At 45.6% G+C, this 18,931-nt stretch overlaps 1 protein-coding gene across 2 annotated transcripts in view; it reads right to left on the reverse strand.

Moving 5' to 3' along the window:
* Positions 1 to 9,048: 9,048 nt before the first annotated feature.
* The window catches only part of LOC127586389 (TNF receptor-associated factor 3-like), a 47,514-nt gene continuing 37,631 nt past the window's right edge, over positions 9,049 to 18,931 (reverse strand). For both annotated transcript variants that reach the window (XM_052044313.1, XM_052044314.1), the window contains 5 exons: positions 18,507 to 18,581; positions 15,273 to 15,365; positions 13,370 to 13,510; positions 12,305 to 12,497; positions 9,049 to 9,876 (listed from right to left, as the gene is read on the reverse strand). In XM_052044313.1, the coding sequence (XP_051900273.1) occupies positions 9,299 to 9,876; positions 12,305 to 12,497; positions 13,370 to 13,510; positions 15,273 to 15,365; positions 18,507 to 18,581 (1,080 nt within the window). In that variant the 3' untranslated portion in view covers positions 9,049 to 9,298. The remainder of the gene's footprint in view (positions 9,877 to 12,304; positions 12,498 to 13,369; positions 13,511 to 15,272; positions 15,366 to 18,506; positions 18,582 to 18,931) is intronic.

An 18,931-nucleotide genomic window follows, 5' to 3' on the forward strand; every position in this document is an offset into this window, starting at 1 on the left:
TGGAGAAAGTGAGAGGGGGTGAGAGAGTACCAGAGAGGTTGAGAAAGGGGGCAAGAGATGGGGTGAGAGAAAGAGAGAGGAGAGAGAGGGTGAGAGAGAAAGAGGGGTGAGAGAGAGGTGAGAGAGGGATGGGAGAGAGAGGGGGTGAAAGAGAGTGAAGCGTGAGAGAGCGAGGGGTGAGAGAGCAAGGGGTGAGAGAGAGAGGAGTGGGGGGCGGGGTGATATATCTCTGGGTGACCATCCTATCATCCTGCTATTTATGGGAGAAGTTGTTACAGTTTCCTCTCCTGTTTAAACAGATGTTGACCTAATGGGATGCTGGATAGAGGTTCTTTGCTTATAGCCCCTCCCCTCCTCCAGCACCACTGAAAGGGTATTGCAGCATTCTGCGATGGAAAATTTGCCACGCAGGACCAAAGCTGGACTGAAGAGTTAGGGTGAGAGAAGACCAGCGGCTAGAGGATGAGGAACTGGTTTCTCAGGAAGGTCGGAGATTGGAGAAGGGTCCTTTAGGAAGAATTGAAGCTGAGGGTCGGGGCCAGAGATCGGGCAGTTATCCAGGGAGGTTACAGCCAGCACCAGGAGCCAGTGGAGATCATTGTTTCAAGGGGTGGAGGTGCAACAGTTAGCAGAGGGGTAATTGTGGCCTCCGAGCAACAGGGGGGGCCCAGAAGCTCTAGGAATCAGGACCATGCCAGTGGTTTGGGGCTTAGGCTTTGCAGCGTGGTGTTGGCAGGGATTGATTTGTGTGCTGGGGGCAATGTGGAGAGCGATCAAAGCAAGGAAAGCAAAAATCCGCAGAAAATCTGAAATAACAACATCAGTTGGTGGGAATACTGTGGAAGGAGGAACAGAGTTAACATTACACGTGGATGACCCTTCATCAGAACTGAATCAAAGTGAGGACATACCTTTCTGGGGTTGGGGGTAGAGTCAATATTCAGCATGGCCCTAATACAGTATGGTCACCCAACAACTGGTAATTAGTTTATTATTGTCACATGTACTGAGGTGCAGTGAAAAACGTTGTTGTGCATGCCATCCATACAGATCATTTCACAACATCAGTCCATTGAGGTAGTACAAGGCAAAAGCAATGACAGAATCCAGATTATAGTGTTACAGTTACAGAGAAAATGCAGTGCAGGTAGACTATAAGGTGCAACGCCTCAATGAAGTAGATTGTGAGGTTGAGTCCATCTTATCGTGCAAGAGGTCTGTTCAAGAGTCTTATAACAACAGGAGAGAAGCTGTGCTTGAGCCTGGTGGTACGTGCTTTCAGGCTTCTGTATCTTCTGCCCGATGGGAGAGGGGAGAAGAGAAAATATCCAGGCGTCCCTGTACAACCCAACCTACATTCCCTACAGTGCTGCAAAAGGAGTGTTTCCAAGGAAACAATGCCGTCTCACCGATGTTTAAGTCATATCTGCAGTGCAAGGTGTGACTCACACCAGGGAGTATTTGACCAGAGGGGAGCAAAGCAATTGGAAATTACTTGTGATTCAAAGGACTTTCAGCTGTGTAATGTTGAAAATTAACACCACAATATGGTTGAGTTTCTCAGCCTCAGTTTTCTAAGTAAACTGACTTCATTTCTGCATAATTGGATGTTTGCAGGGACCTGGTTAAATAATTGAACTTGAACTCTCTTGAACTTGAGCCAGTGGAAGTATCTGCAATACCATCGAAATGAAACCTTTTCATAACAGCTTTGTCTTAGATCTTGGTTTATACGAAAGTACAAATTCAGATCAGGAATGGACAATTGGTTGCTCCAAACCGCTGTACCCTTCAAATATCACAGCTGATCTCACTGTAATCTCAGCTCCACATTCCTAGCTTATGTCTGGTAGCTGCAAGAAGAGGGCCACTTCATCTTCTCACAGCTACCATCGGGCAGGCGGTACAGAAGCCTGAAGTCCCACACCACCAGGTTCAGGAACAACTACTTCCCTTCAACCATTTGGTTCTTGAACCAACCGGCACAACCCTAATCACTACGGTTTAGCAACACCACGACCACTTTGATCAATTTGCACTGAAATGGACTTTTTTTTTGTTCTAATTGTGTTCTTTCTTGTAAAAATTGTGTTTAATTCACGTTTTTCTTGTGAATGCTGCTTATATGATGCTATGTGCCTGTGAGGCTGCTGCAAGTAAGTTTTTCATTGCACTTGTGCACACATGGACTTGTGCGTGTGACAATAAACTTGACTTTGACTGTCTACCCCAGTAACCTCTCTCCCCTTGACTCACCAAGATCTCTCTCTCTCTCTGCCATCAGTATATTCAATGACTCTGCTTCCAATGCCCTCTGAGGAAGAGAGTCCTAAGGCCTTTCAAGCCTCAGAGAGAAAGAAAACACTTCTCATCTCTAAGTTGAATGGGTAGCCCCTTATTTTTAAACGGAGAGCTCTATTTCTAGATTCTTCCACAAGAGGAAGCATATAGAACATAGAACAGCCCGCGGTCCACCCTATCAATGCTGCCTCAGAACTGTATATGTTTCAATCAAGTTACCTCTCATTCTTCTACACAGCCCAGTGCGTCATGGAAACCAGCCTTCCCTCCTTAGACTTTACCTCACGCTGCCTTGGCGAAGCAGCCAGCATAATCAAAGACCCCACCCACCCGGGTCATTCTCTCTTTTCCCCTCTTCCATCAGTCAGAAGATACAGGAGCCTGAGGGCACGTACCACCAGACTTAAGGACAGCTTTTATCCCACTGTGATAAGACTATTGAGTGGTTTCCTTATATGATGAGATGGACTCTGACCTCATGATCTACCTTGTTGTGACCTTGCACCTTATTGCACTGCACTTTCTCTGTAGCTGTGACACTTTACTCTGTACTGTTATTGTTTTTACCTGTACTACCTCAATGCACTCTGTACTAACTCAATGTAACTGCACTGTGTAATGAATTGACCTGTACGATCGGTATGCAAGACAAGTTTTTCACTGTACCTCGGTACAAGTGACAATAATAAACCAATACCAATACCAATACCAATAGATACAAACCTATCCTGTCCAACCTTTCCTCATAGGACAGCCTGCACACCCCAAGTATTAGTCTAGTAAACCACCTCTCCAATGCATTAATATCTTTTCTTAAATTATGTCAACCTATTACATTAGATACTCTGCATAACTGATGCAAGGTCATAATGAGTTAGATTGTGTGGTCAAGAGTTCATCTTATGGTACTAGGGATCGTTCAATAGTCTTATAACTGTAGGACAGAAGCTGTCCTTCAGCCTGGTGGTATGTGCTTTCAGGCTTCTGTATCTTCTGCCTAATGGGAGAGGGAAGAAGAGAGAATGTCCAGGGTGGATGGGGTCTTTGATTATGTTGGTTACTTTACCGAGGCAGCAAGAAGTGTAGACAAGAGTCCATGGAGGGGAGGCTGGTTTCTGTGATGTACTGAGCTGTGTCCACAACTCTGCGGTTTCTTGCGGCCACAGGCAGAGCAGTTGCGGTACCAATAACTTTGCACCAAAATGGGCTTTTTGTTTGTTGTAATTATGTTCTTTCTTGTAAAAATTGTGTTAATTTATGTTTAATTTATGTTTAATTTATGTTTTTCTTGTGAATGCTGCTTATCTGATGCTATGCGCCTGTGATGCTGCTGCAAGTAAGTTTTTCATTGCACCTGTGCACACATGTACTTGAGCATATGACAATAAACTCGAGTTTGACTTTGACAAGAAGTCAAGGGTTTGGGAGGTGCTGTTGTAGTAGTCTGGGCAAGTAACTGGAGTGTATTTTATTGGTTATAGACTCAGCCAGCTCCATCATGGGCACAACCCTCCCCACCACTGAGGGCATCTTTGAGAGGTGGTGCCTCAAGAAGGCAGCATCTATCATTAAGGACCCTCACCACCTGGGACGTGTCCTCTTTTCATTACTACCATCAGGGAGGAGGTACAGGAGCCTGAAGACCCACACTCAAAGATTCAGGAACAGCTTCTTCCCCTCCGCCATCAGATTTCTGAACAGTCCATGAACCCATGAACACTGCCCCACTATTCCTTTTCTTTTGCAATATTTATTTATTTTTGTAATTGAAAGATTTTTATGTCTTGCACTGTACTGCTGCTGCAAAACAACAAATTTCTCATCATATGTCAGTGATAATAAACCTGATTCTGATTCTGAGGTGTATGCTCTGCAGACACAGTGCATCAGTGGTGAATGGCTGCCAATCAGGTAAACTGCTTTGTCCTAGATGGCATCAAACTACTTGAGTATCGTCGAAACTGCGATCATCTCAACTCCATCACGCCTCTGACATGCCCTGTATGAGAGTCACTCACTCACTGCAGGATACCTAGCCTCCTACCTGCTCTTGTGGCCATGGTAGTTATGAAGCTGCCCCGGTTGAGTCTCCAACCACTGGTGACCAGGAAGCTGATGCTGGAGGACATGACGATGGTAATGCTAATGAATATCAAGGGCAGGTGGTTGGACCCTCCCTTGTGGGAGATGGTCATCGCCTGGCACTTCTTGGTGTGCATGTTACCCAGGACTCAGTCACCACGCTAAATGTTGTATAGGTCTTGCTGCATGCAGCTATGGGCTGCTTCAGTTGCTGAGGAGTTGCAAGTGGAATTGAACCCCAATTGCCAGCTAACCTTCCCACTTCTGACCTTATATTGGAAGAAAAGTCATTGACGAAACAGCTAAAGGTGATTGGGCCCAGGACATCGCCCTGAGGAACCTCTGCACTGATGTCCTGGGGCTGCAACGATTGACTCCAGCAAACGCAAACATCTTCCTCTACGGCAAAGAATGATTACAGCCCCTTCTTGTCCATTGATCTCAGGTTGACTGGGGCTCTTTGATGCCGTACTTGGTCAACACTTTGTTGTTGAAAGCGGTCTCTCTCACCTCATTCATAGAAGTGACTCTTTGCTCCATGTTTGGACCAAGGCTGCAATGAGGTCTGAGACAGATGGTTCTAAATGGGACATTTGTGAAGCCGTTACTTGTGAGTAACTGGGAGCACAGCTGATGACACTTTCCATTGCCCTGTCGATGACTGAGAGTAGACAGATCGGCCAACAATTAACCCCATTGGATTTGCCCTGCTTTTTGACAACAGGACATGCCGAGGCAATTTGCCATGTTGTTGGGTAGATGCCAGCGTTGTCACTACACCTGAATATCTTGACTAGAGTTGTGACTAGTTCGGGAGCACAGGCTTTCAGCACTGTAACCAGGATGTGTCCAGTCTCATGGACTTTGCTTTGTTTGGTGCTGGAGTGTCGTAGGTATGAGGAGCTGTTGCCTGGCTTCTGCAAGGTCTGTCCGCCAGACTGCAACGGCACCATCCTCATCTGGTTCCACGCTGCACCTTCCTCTCCTATCAGATTCCATCATGTGCAGCCCTATTGCTGCCTCCACCTATCACCTCGCAGCCTCTGTCACTGTTTCCACTCTCCCCTCCTCCAATCACCCCTCCTCACCTGGATCTGCCTGTCACTTGCCAGCTCTTGCTCCGCCCCTTCCCCTTTAACCTGGCCGCCTTCCCTCTATCTATCAGTCCAGATGAAGGGTCTTGACCTGAAACATTGACTGCCCATCTCCCTCCACAGATGCTGCCTGACCCGCTGAGATCGTCCAGCAGTTTTTTTGCTCTATATCTTGTGCTACTAGTTGTTTCTGAATATCACAGAGTGAATCCAATCGGATGAAGACGGGCTTCAAAGATGATGGGGTCCTCAGGAGGAAGCCCAACTGGTTCATTGATTGGCCGAACATGGCTGTCAATGCTTACGCCTGGATAAAGCCTCCATGAGCTTCAGAAAGGATTGTAACATCAAACATGTTCCCTCCTGGGCCTTCCACCTGTAAATCTGAGATCCTAAACTCTACTGCCCTGTGTCTTAACTTGCAGAGACCCCCTTCCCTCGTGTCCACCCCCCTCACTGACCCACACTGGCTCCTAGTCTAGTAAATTTAAATACCTCCACCCAGTTGTGTCCCGAACCCCTCTCTGTCTCCGTAACTTCCTCCGCACCTCCCTGTTCCCAAGTATACATGTACCTTCCTTTTTATCTTTATACCCATGATGTCAGCAGGCTACTGAAGTGGCTAAAAATGAAAGTGAAAACATGCAAATAAATCTAAGCTGTGGGATCGCCCCTTGGATTAGAACACGATGGGGGCACTGAGGTGGTTCAGTACGACATGTCTCAACAGCTGGGAATTTTATACAGCTTGAGGCATGCAGCTGGAACCTCAGTCTACAGGTTACGTGTGAAGGACTTTGTGTAGGACGAAAAGGGGAGCGAGAACGGAAATGGACCAATAGGGAAAATCAAATGTAAATGAACATATCCTCTGCTTAATGAATTTAAGAGCCCTAAAACACAAATCATCAATCTGTTTTTCTATATTTTGTTCATTTTTCTTTTATATATTCATTCAAGGGATGTGGGCTTCGCAGGCTGAGCCAGCATTTCATTGTCCATCCCTAGTGGCCCTTGAGAGGGTGGTGGTGAGCTGCCTTCTAACTTCCTCCCAATACTCGTCTCAATCCTCTGCTTCTAATACTCTCCCAATACTCTCGCTTTCCCTGTTTCTTTCTCCCAGTTCTTCCTCTCTCTCTTTATTCTCTCCCATTATTTTCTCTCTTTCCCTTCTGTCTCATTCTCTCTCTTACTCATCCATCTCCCTTCCTCACCCCTCTCCCTCTTCCTCACCCATCTCCCTTTTCCCCTTTATTGTTCACCTTCCTGCCTATTAAAATCCTGAACTTCCTCTCCTCCATTTCCAGGGGAACGTCGCCCAGCAGGAGTCACGCAACATGAGGCGACAGCCAAGAAGTGCGGCCTTGGCATTATTACCCACACCTCAGGAACATTCGTTCATTTCAGAGACATTTCCCCCTCACTCTCCCCTTCGCTTCTTTTTCCCCTTGTCCCTTGTGCTCCAGAGTCATCTGCCTTTCACTGAAACCCATAACAGGTACCAGAAGGCCAAAGGATTTTGATTCCTGGGATTGGGGCATTGGAAGAGGGATGGGAGGGAAGGGACTGGTATCTACGTTGGTGGGTAGTACTTTTTTCAACTTTGGAAATAAAAATGGAAGGGCAGATTATTTTTTTTACATGGTGAGAGATTGAACAATGTTGGGGTTCAGAGGGACTAGGAGTCCTCATACAGGAGTCACTGAAGGTTATCTTGCAGGTACAGCAAGTAATTAGGAAGGTAAATGGTGCATTGGCTTTCATTGCAAGATGATTCGGTACAAGAGTGAAGGCATTTTATAGCAATTGCATATGGCTTTGGCGAGTCCATACCTGGAATACATCCTTACACTTTCAGCTGCCTTGGGAAAGCAGCCAACATAATCAAGGACCCCTCCCATCCCGGACATTCTCTCTTCTCCCCTCTCCCGTCAGGCACAAGGTACAAAAGCCTGAGAGCACGTACCACCAGGCTCAAGGGTAGCTTCTGTCCCACTGTTATCAGACTCTTGAATGGACCTCATACACTCTAAAGATGAACTCTCCTAATCTACCTCATCGTGGCTCTTGCACTTTACTTGTCTACCTGCACTACACTTTCACTGCAAATGTAACACTATATTCTGTATTCTGTTACTGCCTGGATGTAATTATGTATGACATGATGGCATGGTCTGTCCAGATGAAAAACAAAAGGTTTTCACTGTATCTCGATACCATTATCAAATAGAGTCTAAAAGTTTGGTCTCCCTATCCAAGCTAGCGTGTACTTGTGATAGATTGAATGCAGCAGACATTCACCAGATGGACTGCGAGGAGAGATCGAGTAGACCTGTCTATACCCTTGAGTTTAGAACAATGTGAGGTGTTCTATCCTAATTGGCCAAGAAGAAATGTATTAACATGGAGAGTAGCAAGAAACAGCAAACCTTTAATCCGGCCTGCTCGGGACTTTGAGATTTTTCAGATTATTGGATATCACTCATGTTAGTACCCCAGCACACTTTCAATTCATTTTGTTTTCAATAGATGTTACACAGCATTATAGTGAATATTCCAGTGAATGGGAGTTTCAAGGGAGCACCGGAATCTGGGCCCTGGTCAGTTGACGGAGCACAGGAAACACCATCTGATGAGCCAGATGCTGAAATATTGGGAATTCTGAGTAGTCATATGGAAGATTATCAGAGTTTTATTGTTTGGAATTCTCTTCCCAAGGGGCTTGTGGAGGATGTCACTGACTATATTCAGGACATTCAGGATGTTGCCTGGATTCGAGGGCAGGTTTTATAAGGAGAGGCTGGACAAATTTGGTTTGTTTTCTCTGGCCCGGTGGAGGCTGAGAGGAGACCTGATAGAAGTTTACAAAATTTTGAGAGGCATAGATGGAGTAGACAGCCAGTATCTTCTTCCCGGGGTCAAAATGTTGAATACTAGAGGGCATGCACTTAAGGTGAGAGGGGGCAAGTTTAAAGGAGATGTGCAGGGCAAGTTTTTTTTTACACACACACACTGGTGGGTGCCTGGAATGCGCTGCCAGGGGTGGTGGTGGAGGCAGATACGATAACGGTGTTTAAGAGGCTCTTAGACAGGCACATGGATGTGCAGGGAGTGGAGGGATGTGGACCATGAGCAGGCAGAAGGCATAGTGTAATTAGGTGTCACTAGCTTAATTAGTTCAGCACAACATCGTGGGCCGAAGGTCCTGTTCCTGTACTGTTGTATGTTCTATGCTTGGATATTAAGGGAATTAAGTGATGTGGTGTTAGTATGCTGTGCAAAAAAAAAATCAGTGGTGATAACAGAGCAGCATGAGGGGCTGAATGGTCTCCTTCTGCTTCTATTTCTTATGTTCTTATCGTCAAGAAGGCCAAGTCAAAGCTTCAGGCTGCTGGGGAGTCCATTCATTGCCTCTAGCCTCCACTCATTCACATCGACCTTCATCCCTGCTGTTCCAGACACACTTGGACCTTGCCCTACCCATAGCGGAGAGAATGAACTACATCCTACACTCTTGTGATAACAATTTAAGATTTAATTATTCTTTCCATAAAAACACATCTGAAACAAAGACATATTTCCCTCTTAAGATGGGAGAGGAGTAAATAGTCACTGAATAATAATACAACAGCATATCAGAGACTAATAATACTATATAATATAAGCAGTTATAAGAAGTTAACATAGTTTTATAATTTACTGTCTGGCCCCAGATCTTCAACTCAGTTGAACAGTGTCAGACACAGTCCTGAATGCTCTCAAGGCAATCAGCTCTTGATCATGGGACTATTGCACAATTCCGGTGGACCAATCAACAGGCTTCAGGGTTCTAGGGGGTCCGATACATCCACTGTAATCTTGATGAAAATGGTGTCGTCCTTGATGTATTGGTGGTTTTTGTTTTCCAGTACCGTCTGGGCGACAAACAGGGGGCAACCGGAAGCCACGTTCATCTCCCCCTGGGGTCTTCCGAAGCTGCTGCTGTTGGGGTCCGGCTTGAAAGTGTCCGACACGTGGCCCTTGTTCAGTCCTTGGTCGAGCAAGGTGAGGGTCACCTTCTGCCTGAAGGGCCAAGGCAGCAGCGAGTCGTACTCGCCGCGCATCACCACGAAGAAGACCGACAGGTGCGTGCCCTTACCCATTCCGTCCCCGTTGAGGTACACCCGGGCGCACATCTTGTACCCGAAGGAGCTGGTGTAGAAGGGCTGGCTGTAGAGTGACAGGGTCTTCCCGGAGATGGCTTCCCGCTTCCGCCGTTCGTAGTCCTGGATTTTCCAGATCAGCCTCCCGTTGTAGCTCGCCGTCTCCAACATCTGGAACCGCAGGTCGATGTCCGCCAGCCGGACCTCGTGGACGCCCAGCATTTCGTCATGCTGTGCCACTTGATGCTCAATCGACGCTGCAGGAGAAACCGAGATCATCACAACCACTGTAGCACAGGGGAGGCCATTCAGTCCCTCGAGTCGGGGCTATATCACTACAACCCAAGCTTGTACCGTCACTCAGCCAACCTCCTCACCTTCTCCACCCCTTTGCAGTTGGCCAGCTCTCTCATCTCACGTCAGAGGGTTGTGGGTTCACACCCCACTCCAGAACAGAGGGAAAATTCAGGGCAACGCACTGAGGGAGTACTGTGCTGTCAGACGAGCCACCTTTCAGACAACACATTGAACCAAAGCCTTTGACCTGCATCAAGTTCCAGATTGTTTAAACTACCCCCAAGGCACTGTTTTGAGAGTGGGATGGGGAGCTGTTCTCAGAGTCAGACATCCCACTGTGATAAGACTCTTGAATGGATCTCTTGCACAATAAAGAACTCCTGATCTCCCAATCTACCTCGTCATGGCCCATGCACTGCACGTTCTCTAACTGTAACACTATATTCTGCATTCTGATTTCCTTTTGTACCACCTCGGTGTACTTATGTATGGAATGATCTGTCTGGAGGGCACACAAAAGCTTTTCACTTTGTCTCGGTACATGTGACAATAATAAACCAATTGAAGAGAATTGAAAGACAGGCAGCTGATTGATAGAACCTTATCGTCCATTTGGCCCCTTGGTTCTGTGATCTGTCTAGTACGTCCCATTTCCCTATTCTGTCCCAATGCTCATCCAACAATACCCTTTTCCAAGAATTCAACCAAGATCCCTCTTTGAAAATTGCCACTAAGTCTGCTTCCACCAGCTGCCCTGCAAGTGCAACACACAAAATGCTGGAGGAACTCAGCGGGTCAGCCAGCATTAATTGCAAACCAATTAACACCTCGAAAGCAGATGACAGGCTCTGTTGCTTATGGGACACTGTAGTACACTTTGGACACCTCTACCTGGACGTTGGGACAATTCCAGCTCTGAAACTGATAGTTTGATTGTAAGCTGAATGTGTTAAGGGACATGGAGAAAAGAAGATACGGGTTCAATCATAATTTAGGTAGGATCAGAACTGATGCTGCCTCATGATCCTGTATCCCTGGCTGAATTATAACACTGGCTGTGAAGAATTTTAGGTTGTCATGGAGAGATACTATATCAATGTAGCTGTACTTTTTCATAGTTCGCAAGGAAGTGATGGAGTTAGCAGATAGGTTATAGGATTTAATGAATATAAAGGTTATAGCAAAACCACAAAGAATTGCAGAGTCATGGACACAGTCCAGTCTATCACGAAAACCAGCCTCCCTTCCATAGATTGTGTCTACACGTCCTGCTGCCTCAGGAAAGCAGCCAACATAATCAAAGACCCCTCCCATTCTGGTCATTCTCTCCCCCACCCACCCTTCCATAGGGTAGAAGGTACAAGAGCCTGAGAACACGTACTACCAGGCTCAAGGACAGCTTCTATCCCGCTGTTATAAGACTCTTGAACAGACTTCTCATATGATAAAGATGAACTTTTGATCTCACAATCTACCCCGTCATGGCCCTTGCACCTTATCTGCATATCTGCACTGCATTTTCTCTGTAACTGTAACATTATATTCTGTATTTTGTATTGCTTTTCCCTTTGTACTACATCGATGTACTGATGTTTTGGAATGATCTGTCTGGATGGCATGCAAAACAAGGTTTTTCACTGTATCTCAGTACATGTGACAATAATAAACCAAGAGAGAAAAAGAGAATAAAATTAGGGTTTAACCGATGGTTGCACTCGTTATGGGAGTCAGGTTTGCCTGTGTAGGTATGATAAGAATCATCATCCAAAGAGGGTTACCACCTGCCCTCACTTGTGGAAAGGTCTCCATCCACTGTTTACCCTCATCCCTTGTGAACCCTGAGTCTAAACTAGGCCAATCCCTCACCACACTGCCTGGTAACTCAACATTGTTAGTCTCACAACATAGGAGGCCAACTGAGTCTGTGCTGGCTTTCCGATCAATCCCATTGATTTCCCTATAACCTATTCCCCTCAATATTCCTGTATGTCATTCTCTCCCACACACCCATCGCTCCACTCTGATTCCTGCCACCCACATACACTAGGGGTGATCTCTGGCAGCCAATTAACATACCAAGCAGCATCTTCCCACATCCATTCTGAACTCTTTAATTTACAGGAGCATTGACATCCTACATCCCTATGGGGAATGCTTGGGAGAGACGCTTTAGAACTGGGCCCCGGAATGGCCAGGGTTAACAAAAGATTTCTGGCAAGGGGCCAGCCTTGAAACACTGCAATCAATGGCAACGCACAAAATCCAGCACAAAATGTGAACCCTCAATAAACTGGACCGGGTAAGAAATACAGTTTCAGTCAAGATAACTGAAATTGCCTACAAATCAAAGCATTTCTTCGTTTGCTCCTTAAATAGCATTGCACTCACCTGGCATACTGCTGCCTCTGTACAGGCAGGGTGAGATTTGGCTGTTTTCGATATTTGAAACTCTGCTGCTCAAGTTTTCTGTCTTATATTTAATCCACAGGATGTCCTGCTTTAAAATGTCATCCAAATTGTGCCTCTCCAGCAGGTCACTCTCAACTTTACGCAGTTTCTCAGCATTTGCGGCCAATATCTTCTGCAAGAGAACAATAGATTTTGCCCTTTTTTTAATTGCCGTGGTGGTGACCAGACAAAGATAGTGCTTCTGATTGGTTACGTTTGCTAATTTGGCCAAATTGGCAGTGTGGAAAACTGGCCTGTGATTGGTTGAGCTCAGAACATGTACCATTTTTGTTGAGTTTGCAGACACCATCTGATCGACATTCAACACACAACGTGTCGGAGGAAATCAGCGGGTTAGGCAGCATCTGTGGAGGGAAACGGACAGCTGATGTTTCAGGTCAAGACCCTTCATTTGGACTCATCTAGAGTCCAGGTGAAGTGGTCAGCCCGAAACATCGGCTGTCCGTTCCCCTCCACAGAGGCTGCCTGACCTGCTGAGTTCCTCCAGCACTTTGTATGTTTCTTCAGATTCCAGCATCTACAGAATCTCTTGTGTGTCCAACTGAACTACATGGTCTGATCCTACAATAGTTTCAATTGGTTTGGTGTAAATGACTTCTGACTGGTTGGTTCACAATGACCATCTGACCTATGATTGGTTGAGTTTGCCATGCAGGTTGAACAGTGATTGGTTGACCTTGCTCCAAAGACCCTTCTTACGATTGGCTGAATTAGCAGAGCAGCCCCTTCCCACAATTGGTTTGGTTTGCTCCGGAGCACCGACCTGTGATTAGTTCAATTTGCAATCAGTGGCTGACCTGTGCTTGGTTGAATTTGCAAAGGTTGTTCAGTAAAGCTGACTCACAATTGGTCAGGATTTCCATGTGACATTGTGCTTCCAATGAGCTAACTTTACTACGTAGAGTTAACCTCTGGTTGGTTAAATATGCTTCTTAGAATTGACCTTTGATTGGTCGAATTGAACCCAATTTTTACAGAACTGACCTGTAATGAGTTCATGTCGACGTCACTTTTGTTGACCGATTGGCTTCTTGAAGATATTTCCTTCTCCATTTTCTGAATTTTACTTGACAACCTTTGTAAGACCGTTTGCTTTTTTGCTATCTCACTCTCAAGCTCCGAGACCTGGGAGATAAAACAATGCAATTGTTTAAGAATTCCAATCTTTGGAGGATTCTCAGACATTTTCACAAAGTTAAATCACACCTTGGAACAGATGCAGTGACCCATAGCCACCTGCCCAGAGTGACGATTTTCCTAATTGGAAAAGCTTTGGAGGATGGAATATTAACACCCGGATATGGTTCAGTATGGAAAGACATTGGTTCTAACCAAATTGATCAAATCAGAGTTAAAATAAAAGCAGGAAATGCTGGATATTCACAGTGGGTCAGGCAGCATCTGTGGAAAGAGTTATAGAGAAAATGTTTCAGGTCAAACTGTTGAACTGAAACGTTATCTGTACCTTTCTCTTCCTACAGATGCTGCCTGACCTGCTGAGTGTTTCCAGCATTTTCTATTTATATTTCAGATTTCCAGCGTCTGCAGTTATTTTTTTACATTTTCATGAACCATACTGAGGTTTTGATTTTGACCTATTTCAAATTAAATCAATCAAATTTAGGTTGCCTTCTAGTAGAGATGCAAATTGTGAACCATTGTTGAGTTTTACATTCTCGTTTCCCTTCTTATTATAGAGACACAAGAGATTCTGCAGATGCTGGAATCTGGAGCAATACACAAAAAGTGCTGGAGGAACTCAGCAGGTCAGGCAGCATCCATGGAGGGGAATAAACAGTCAACGTTTTGGGCTGAGACCCTTCATCAGGACTGGGAAGAGGGCAGAAGCCAGAATAAAAAGGTGGGGGGGAGGGGGAGAGGCACACGCAGGCAGGGGAGAGGTGAGTTCAGGTGGTAGGCAAGTCCTTCACCTTGCTGCATTGTATAAAATTCAGAAATCTGGCAATTATTGATTTTGGGGAGGAGAAGCTGGTGGGATCTGGGAATGGGGCTGGGATGATGGGATCTAGGAATGGAGGAGGGTTGGTGAGACCTGGGAATGGAGAAGGATCAGTAAGATCTGTGAAAGGTTGGTGGAACCTGGGAATGTTGAAGCGTCGGTGGGATCTGGGAATGGGGCTGTGATGATGGGATTTGGGAATGGTGAAGGATCGGTGGAATCCAGGAGTGTTGAAGGATTGGTGGGATCTAGGAATGGGGCAGAGATGGAGGGACCTGGGAATGGGGCTGAGATGGAGGAACCTGGGAATGTTGAAGGGTTGGTGGGAACCGGTAATTCCACTGATACGGACAATACAACCTCTATCCTTTCAACCCTTGGACTGTTCACTTCACACCATCCTCTGGCCACCACGGCGGAAATACAACGTACTCGCCCCTTGTCCCTCTCCTCCATGAAAACAGCGTTACGGGAATTTTCCAGATACACTTCTTGTCCTACAACTGGTTTGCACCTCAGCTGTTAAACTTTATTCCTCAAACTATCTCCAGGACCTCGGAAGTTTGTTTTAGTACAGGGAAACCTCATCAATAATGTCCATGGATAGAACTCTCTCTGGACCCTTACTCTGCTTTCCTCTCCTCCCTCTAGCCCTCAGTGTCCCTTCCCCTTTCATCCACTCTCCCTCCAACTCTCTCTTATTCTTCCTTTTCCAAGGTAATAAGGTTACATGCAAGGTACTTGTACAACGTAAAGTTCCAATGAAAATTCCAGATATTTTCCAACTCACAGTTGGCAGTTTAGCAGCTGCCAGGAAGTTTACCAGCTACGGTGACCTGAAAATCCCTTAATTTATAAGTAGGAAGGCTCACACCAGTGCTAAACCAGAGATACCTCACTGCACATCCCTCAGTCCGGATCCTTTACCTTCTCCTCCAGTGCCTTGTTTTTTAACAGCACCAGCAACAAATGTTGATGGGTGGACTGTGCCTCATGCTCTTTTAATCGAGGATTGGTTCCCTGTGGAAGTAAAAAACACATTTTAATGTTGGGGACTGGCAGGTTTCCCTGTTGTTAAGCTGGCTTCTGTATTCTGTGTGATTCCGTAATGTTTACAAAGTGTCAAGAGGTCAAAGTGCCTTGCTCCAAATGGAGAGATCAGGTTACGTTGTGGACATGTTCACACCAACTGTCGTCACCAGGGAAGGGTAGGATGGATAAGGTCAACAGATTGTCAAAAAGTTCGGAGAATATTGATGGAAAGAGATGTCCAAATCTGTTACAAATATTCACCAAAGCGCACAAACAGAATCCCATTTAAGACTGACATTTTGTCAGAAGGTTATGGATAGGGAGTTCTTGGCTCAAAGGCCTGTGGATTCTCAGTCACTGACTCATGGAACCATAGAGTCATGAAGGATGGATAAAGGCTCTTCAGCCCACGACATGATGGCAAACATCAGTCGATGCTAATCCTATCATGTGGGTTATGTGAGACTTGGCTTTGGTACTTGTAGCAAGAGCATATCATTTGAAATAGAAGCAGGAACGTTCACAAAAGCCCCTCTCTGGCCAGAGGGTAAATATCCTGGACAACACTGCAGTGCATTCCCTCTGTCAACTGATCCTCATGTCTCATAGTTCCCACGGTGTCTGCAGAGCTATCTCTGATGGAGGTAGACTATATTATGAGGGTCATAAATAGGGTTGATAGCAAGAAAATTTAAAAAAACTGTAGATGCTGGAAATCTGAAATCAAGACAGAAACTGTTGGAAATGCTCAGCAGGTCAGGCAGCATCTGTGGAGAGAGACAAACAGCGAATAATTCAGGTCCAGAAAAAGATAGCAAGGAACTTTTCCCCACAGCAGAGATGTCTAAGGCTAGAGGTTTGGATTATGGGACAGGCAATGGAGGGGAGGTCTGAGGAGGAAGTTATTGACCCAGAGGGTGGTTGCAATCTGGACCACACTGCCTGAGGGGGTGATGGAGACAGAGACTCTCACAGCATCTGACAATTATTTCGATAAGCACTTGAATAGAAGGTTACGGACTAACTATAAATGGAATTAGTATAGGTGGGTGTTTGATGGCCAGCATGGATATGGTGGGCTGAAGGGCCTCTATGAGTCAACAACTGAGCATCCACAGGCCTTTGAGCCAAGAATTCCCAATCCAAAACCTCCTGAAGAAATGGCAGTCTTAAATGGGATTCCGTTTACGTGTTTTGGGTGAATATTTGCAACAGATTCAAAGTTTGGACATCTCCTTCCGTCGATATTGTCCCAAATCTTTGGAGATGTATTGCCCCTGCCCACTTCGCTGTTCCCTGGTGCCCACAGTTTGTGGGAACGTGCCCACATCATAACCTCATCCTCCCCAACTGGAACACCTCAGTGTCTTTGCAGGTCAGGGCTCCCAACCTGTTTGACCTCTGGAAACTCTGTATAAACAGCAGCACAGACCGAATCAAGTCAAGTTCAAGTTTAATGTTGTCATGGGCATACATACCCAGGGTATAAATGCCATGAGCATAAGATAAGCCTTGGTAAAGCAGCCAACATAATCAAAGACTTCTCCCACCCCAACCCTTGGACCGTGGATTTGATTTAAGCATTGGTGAGATGGTGTTGTTTCCTTGGAAACTTTGCTTTTGTAGCACTGTAGGGAATTTAGGTTGAGTTGTACAAGGACACCTGGACATTCCCTCTTCTCCCCCCTCCCATGGGGCAGAAGATACAAAAGCCTGAAAGCACGTACCACCAGGCTCAAAGACAGCGTCTATCCCGCTGGTATAAGACCTCTTGTATGATAAGATGGACTCATGACCTCACAATCTACCTCGTCATGGCCTTGCACCTTATTGTCTGTCTGCACCGCACTTTCTCTGTAACTGTAACACCATATTCTGCACTCTGTTATTGCTTTTCCCTTGTATGGTGGTACATTGATGTACTGGTGATGAAATGATCTGTATGGATGGCATGCAAAACAAAACTTTTTGCTGTACCTCAATACATGTGACAATAATAAACTAATTTTCCAGGTAGATTCAGGTTGGACAGGCTTTCAGATTAGAGAGGAGTCAGAGTTTATGTGGGAAAGAGAGGAAGTGGAGCTGAGACCAAGATGAGATCAGCCACACCCTTATTGATAGTCGAGTAAACTAGAGGGACAGAATGTCCTCCTCCTGTTTCTATTGTGTGTTCTTAATAACCTGTATCAGATCCCCTCTCAACTACATCTACCTCAAGAAGAACAACATGAGATTTTTCTGTTCTATTCAGACAACCAAAGTCCCTTATCCCTCGGTATCTGAGTCAAGAGATTCTTCCTCAGTTCCAACGTCTGATGTGCAAAACCCAACTTCTTTGGGATTGAGACCTTGCTGGATTTTGCATTTTCCTGGATTTTGGACAAGCTTTCTTTTATCAAACTTGATTCCTGCTATTTTGTTTTCGGACATATTACTCTTCCTGTTATCGTCTTCCAAGTACTGGCAGGGAGCTTTGGACCAGATCGGGTTGACTCTGAGCCCTGGAGTGAGACTAACAACTGACTGCAGAAGGAGTGGTGAAGTCAAAGAACCAACCAAACTTCCAGAAGTGTCCTGTGTTTGGACAGCTGGACTTTGGACATCTTGTATTATTGTCCCTCGAGGTTTGGATTCCCGAACATTCTCTCTTCTCCTCCCTCCCATCTGGCAGAGGATACAAAAACCTGAAAGCACGTACCACCAAGCTCAAGGACAGCTTCTATCCTGCTGTTATAAGACTCTTGAAAGGACCTCTTGCAGGTTAAAGATAAACTCTTGACCTCACAATCTACCTCATCATGGCCCTTGCACTTTATTTATCTACATGCACTGCACATTCCCTGTAACAGGAACACTATATTCTGCATTCTGTTATTGCTTTTCCCTTTGTACTACCTCAATGTACTTATGTTTGGAGTGATCTGTCTGGATGGCACGTCAATTAAGTTTTTCGCTGTGCCTCGGTACATGTGACAGTTCTAGACCAATTACCAATTACCAAGAGAGGAAAACCTTTCTCCCTGCCTACCCCATTGGTAATTTTGGAATTGCTCAGCACCCCGACACATCCAGACAACATCAGTCCAAAGTGCCACTCACTGCCGGGACTCCAGAACCCACACTCACCTTGAAAGTGCATCCATAGCTACTAAAATTACAACACCTCTCAGCCTTAGGACACTCGGATATGTGGTCTTTGAGCTGTAAATGAAAAGAAAATAATTAGTTCACCTTCTTTGAACTCTCAGTGACGATCACTTGAAGGAGACTTAATCTTAAAGTTAGGGTTAGGTCAATTAAGAAAGATGGTGGGAGCCACTTGTTCACTCAGAGGGTTGCAGGTAGGGGCAACGATTGAAAACGTCTGACATTTGCTTCCAAATTATTAGACAAGACTGTGAAAGGATGGTGGCAGAACCAGTAGAGCCGCTGCCTCATAATTCCAGGGATCTGAGTCCGAACCTGACACCCAGTACTGTCTGTGTGGAGTTTGCACGTTCTCCCTGTAACCACACTACAGCACAGTACAGGCCTATCAGCCCACAATGTTG

This window comes from Pristis pectinata, chromosome 35 (genome assembly GCF_009764475.1).
Source record: "Pristis pectinata isolate sPriPec2 chromosome 35, sPriPec2.1.pri, whole genome shotgun sequence".
Taxonomy (NCBI): Eukaryota; Metazoa; Chordata; class Chondrichthyes; order Rhinopristiformes; family Pristidae; genus Pristis; species Pristis pectinata.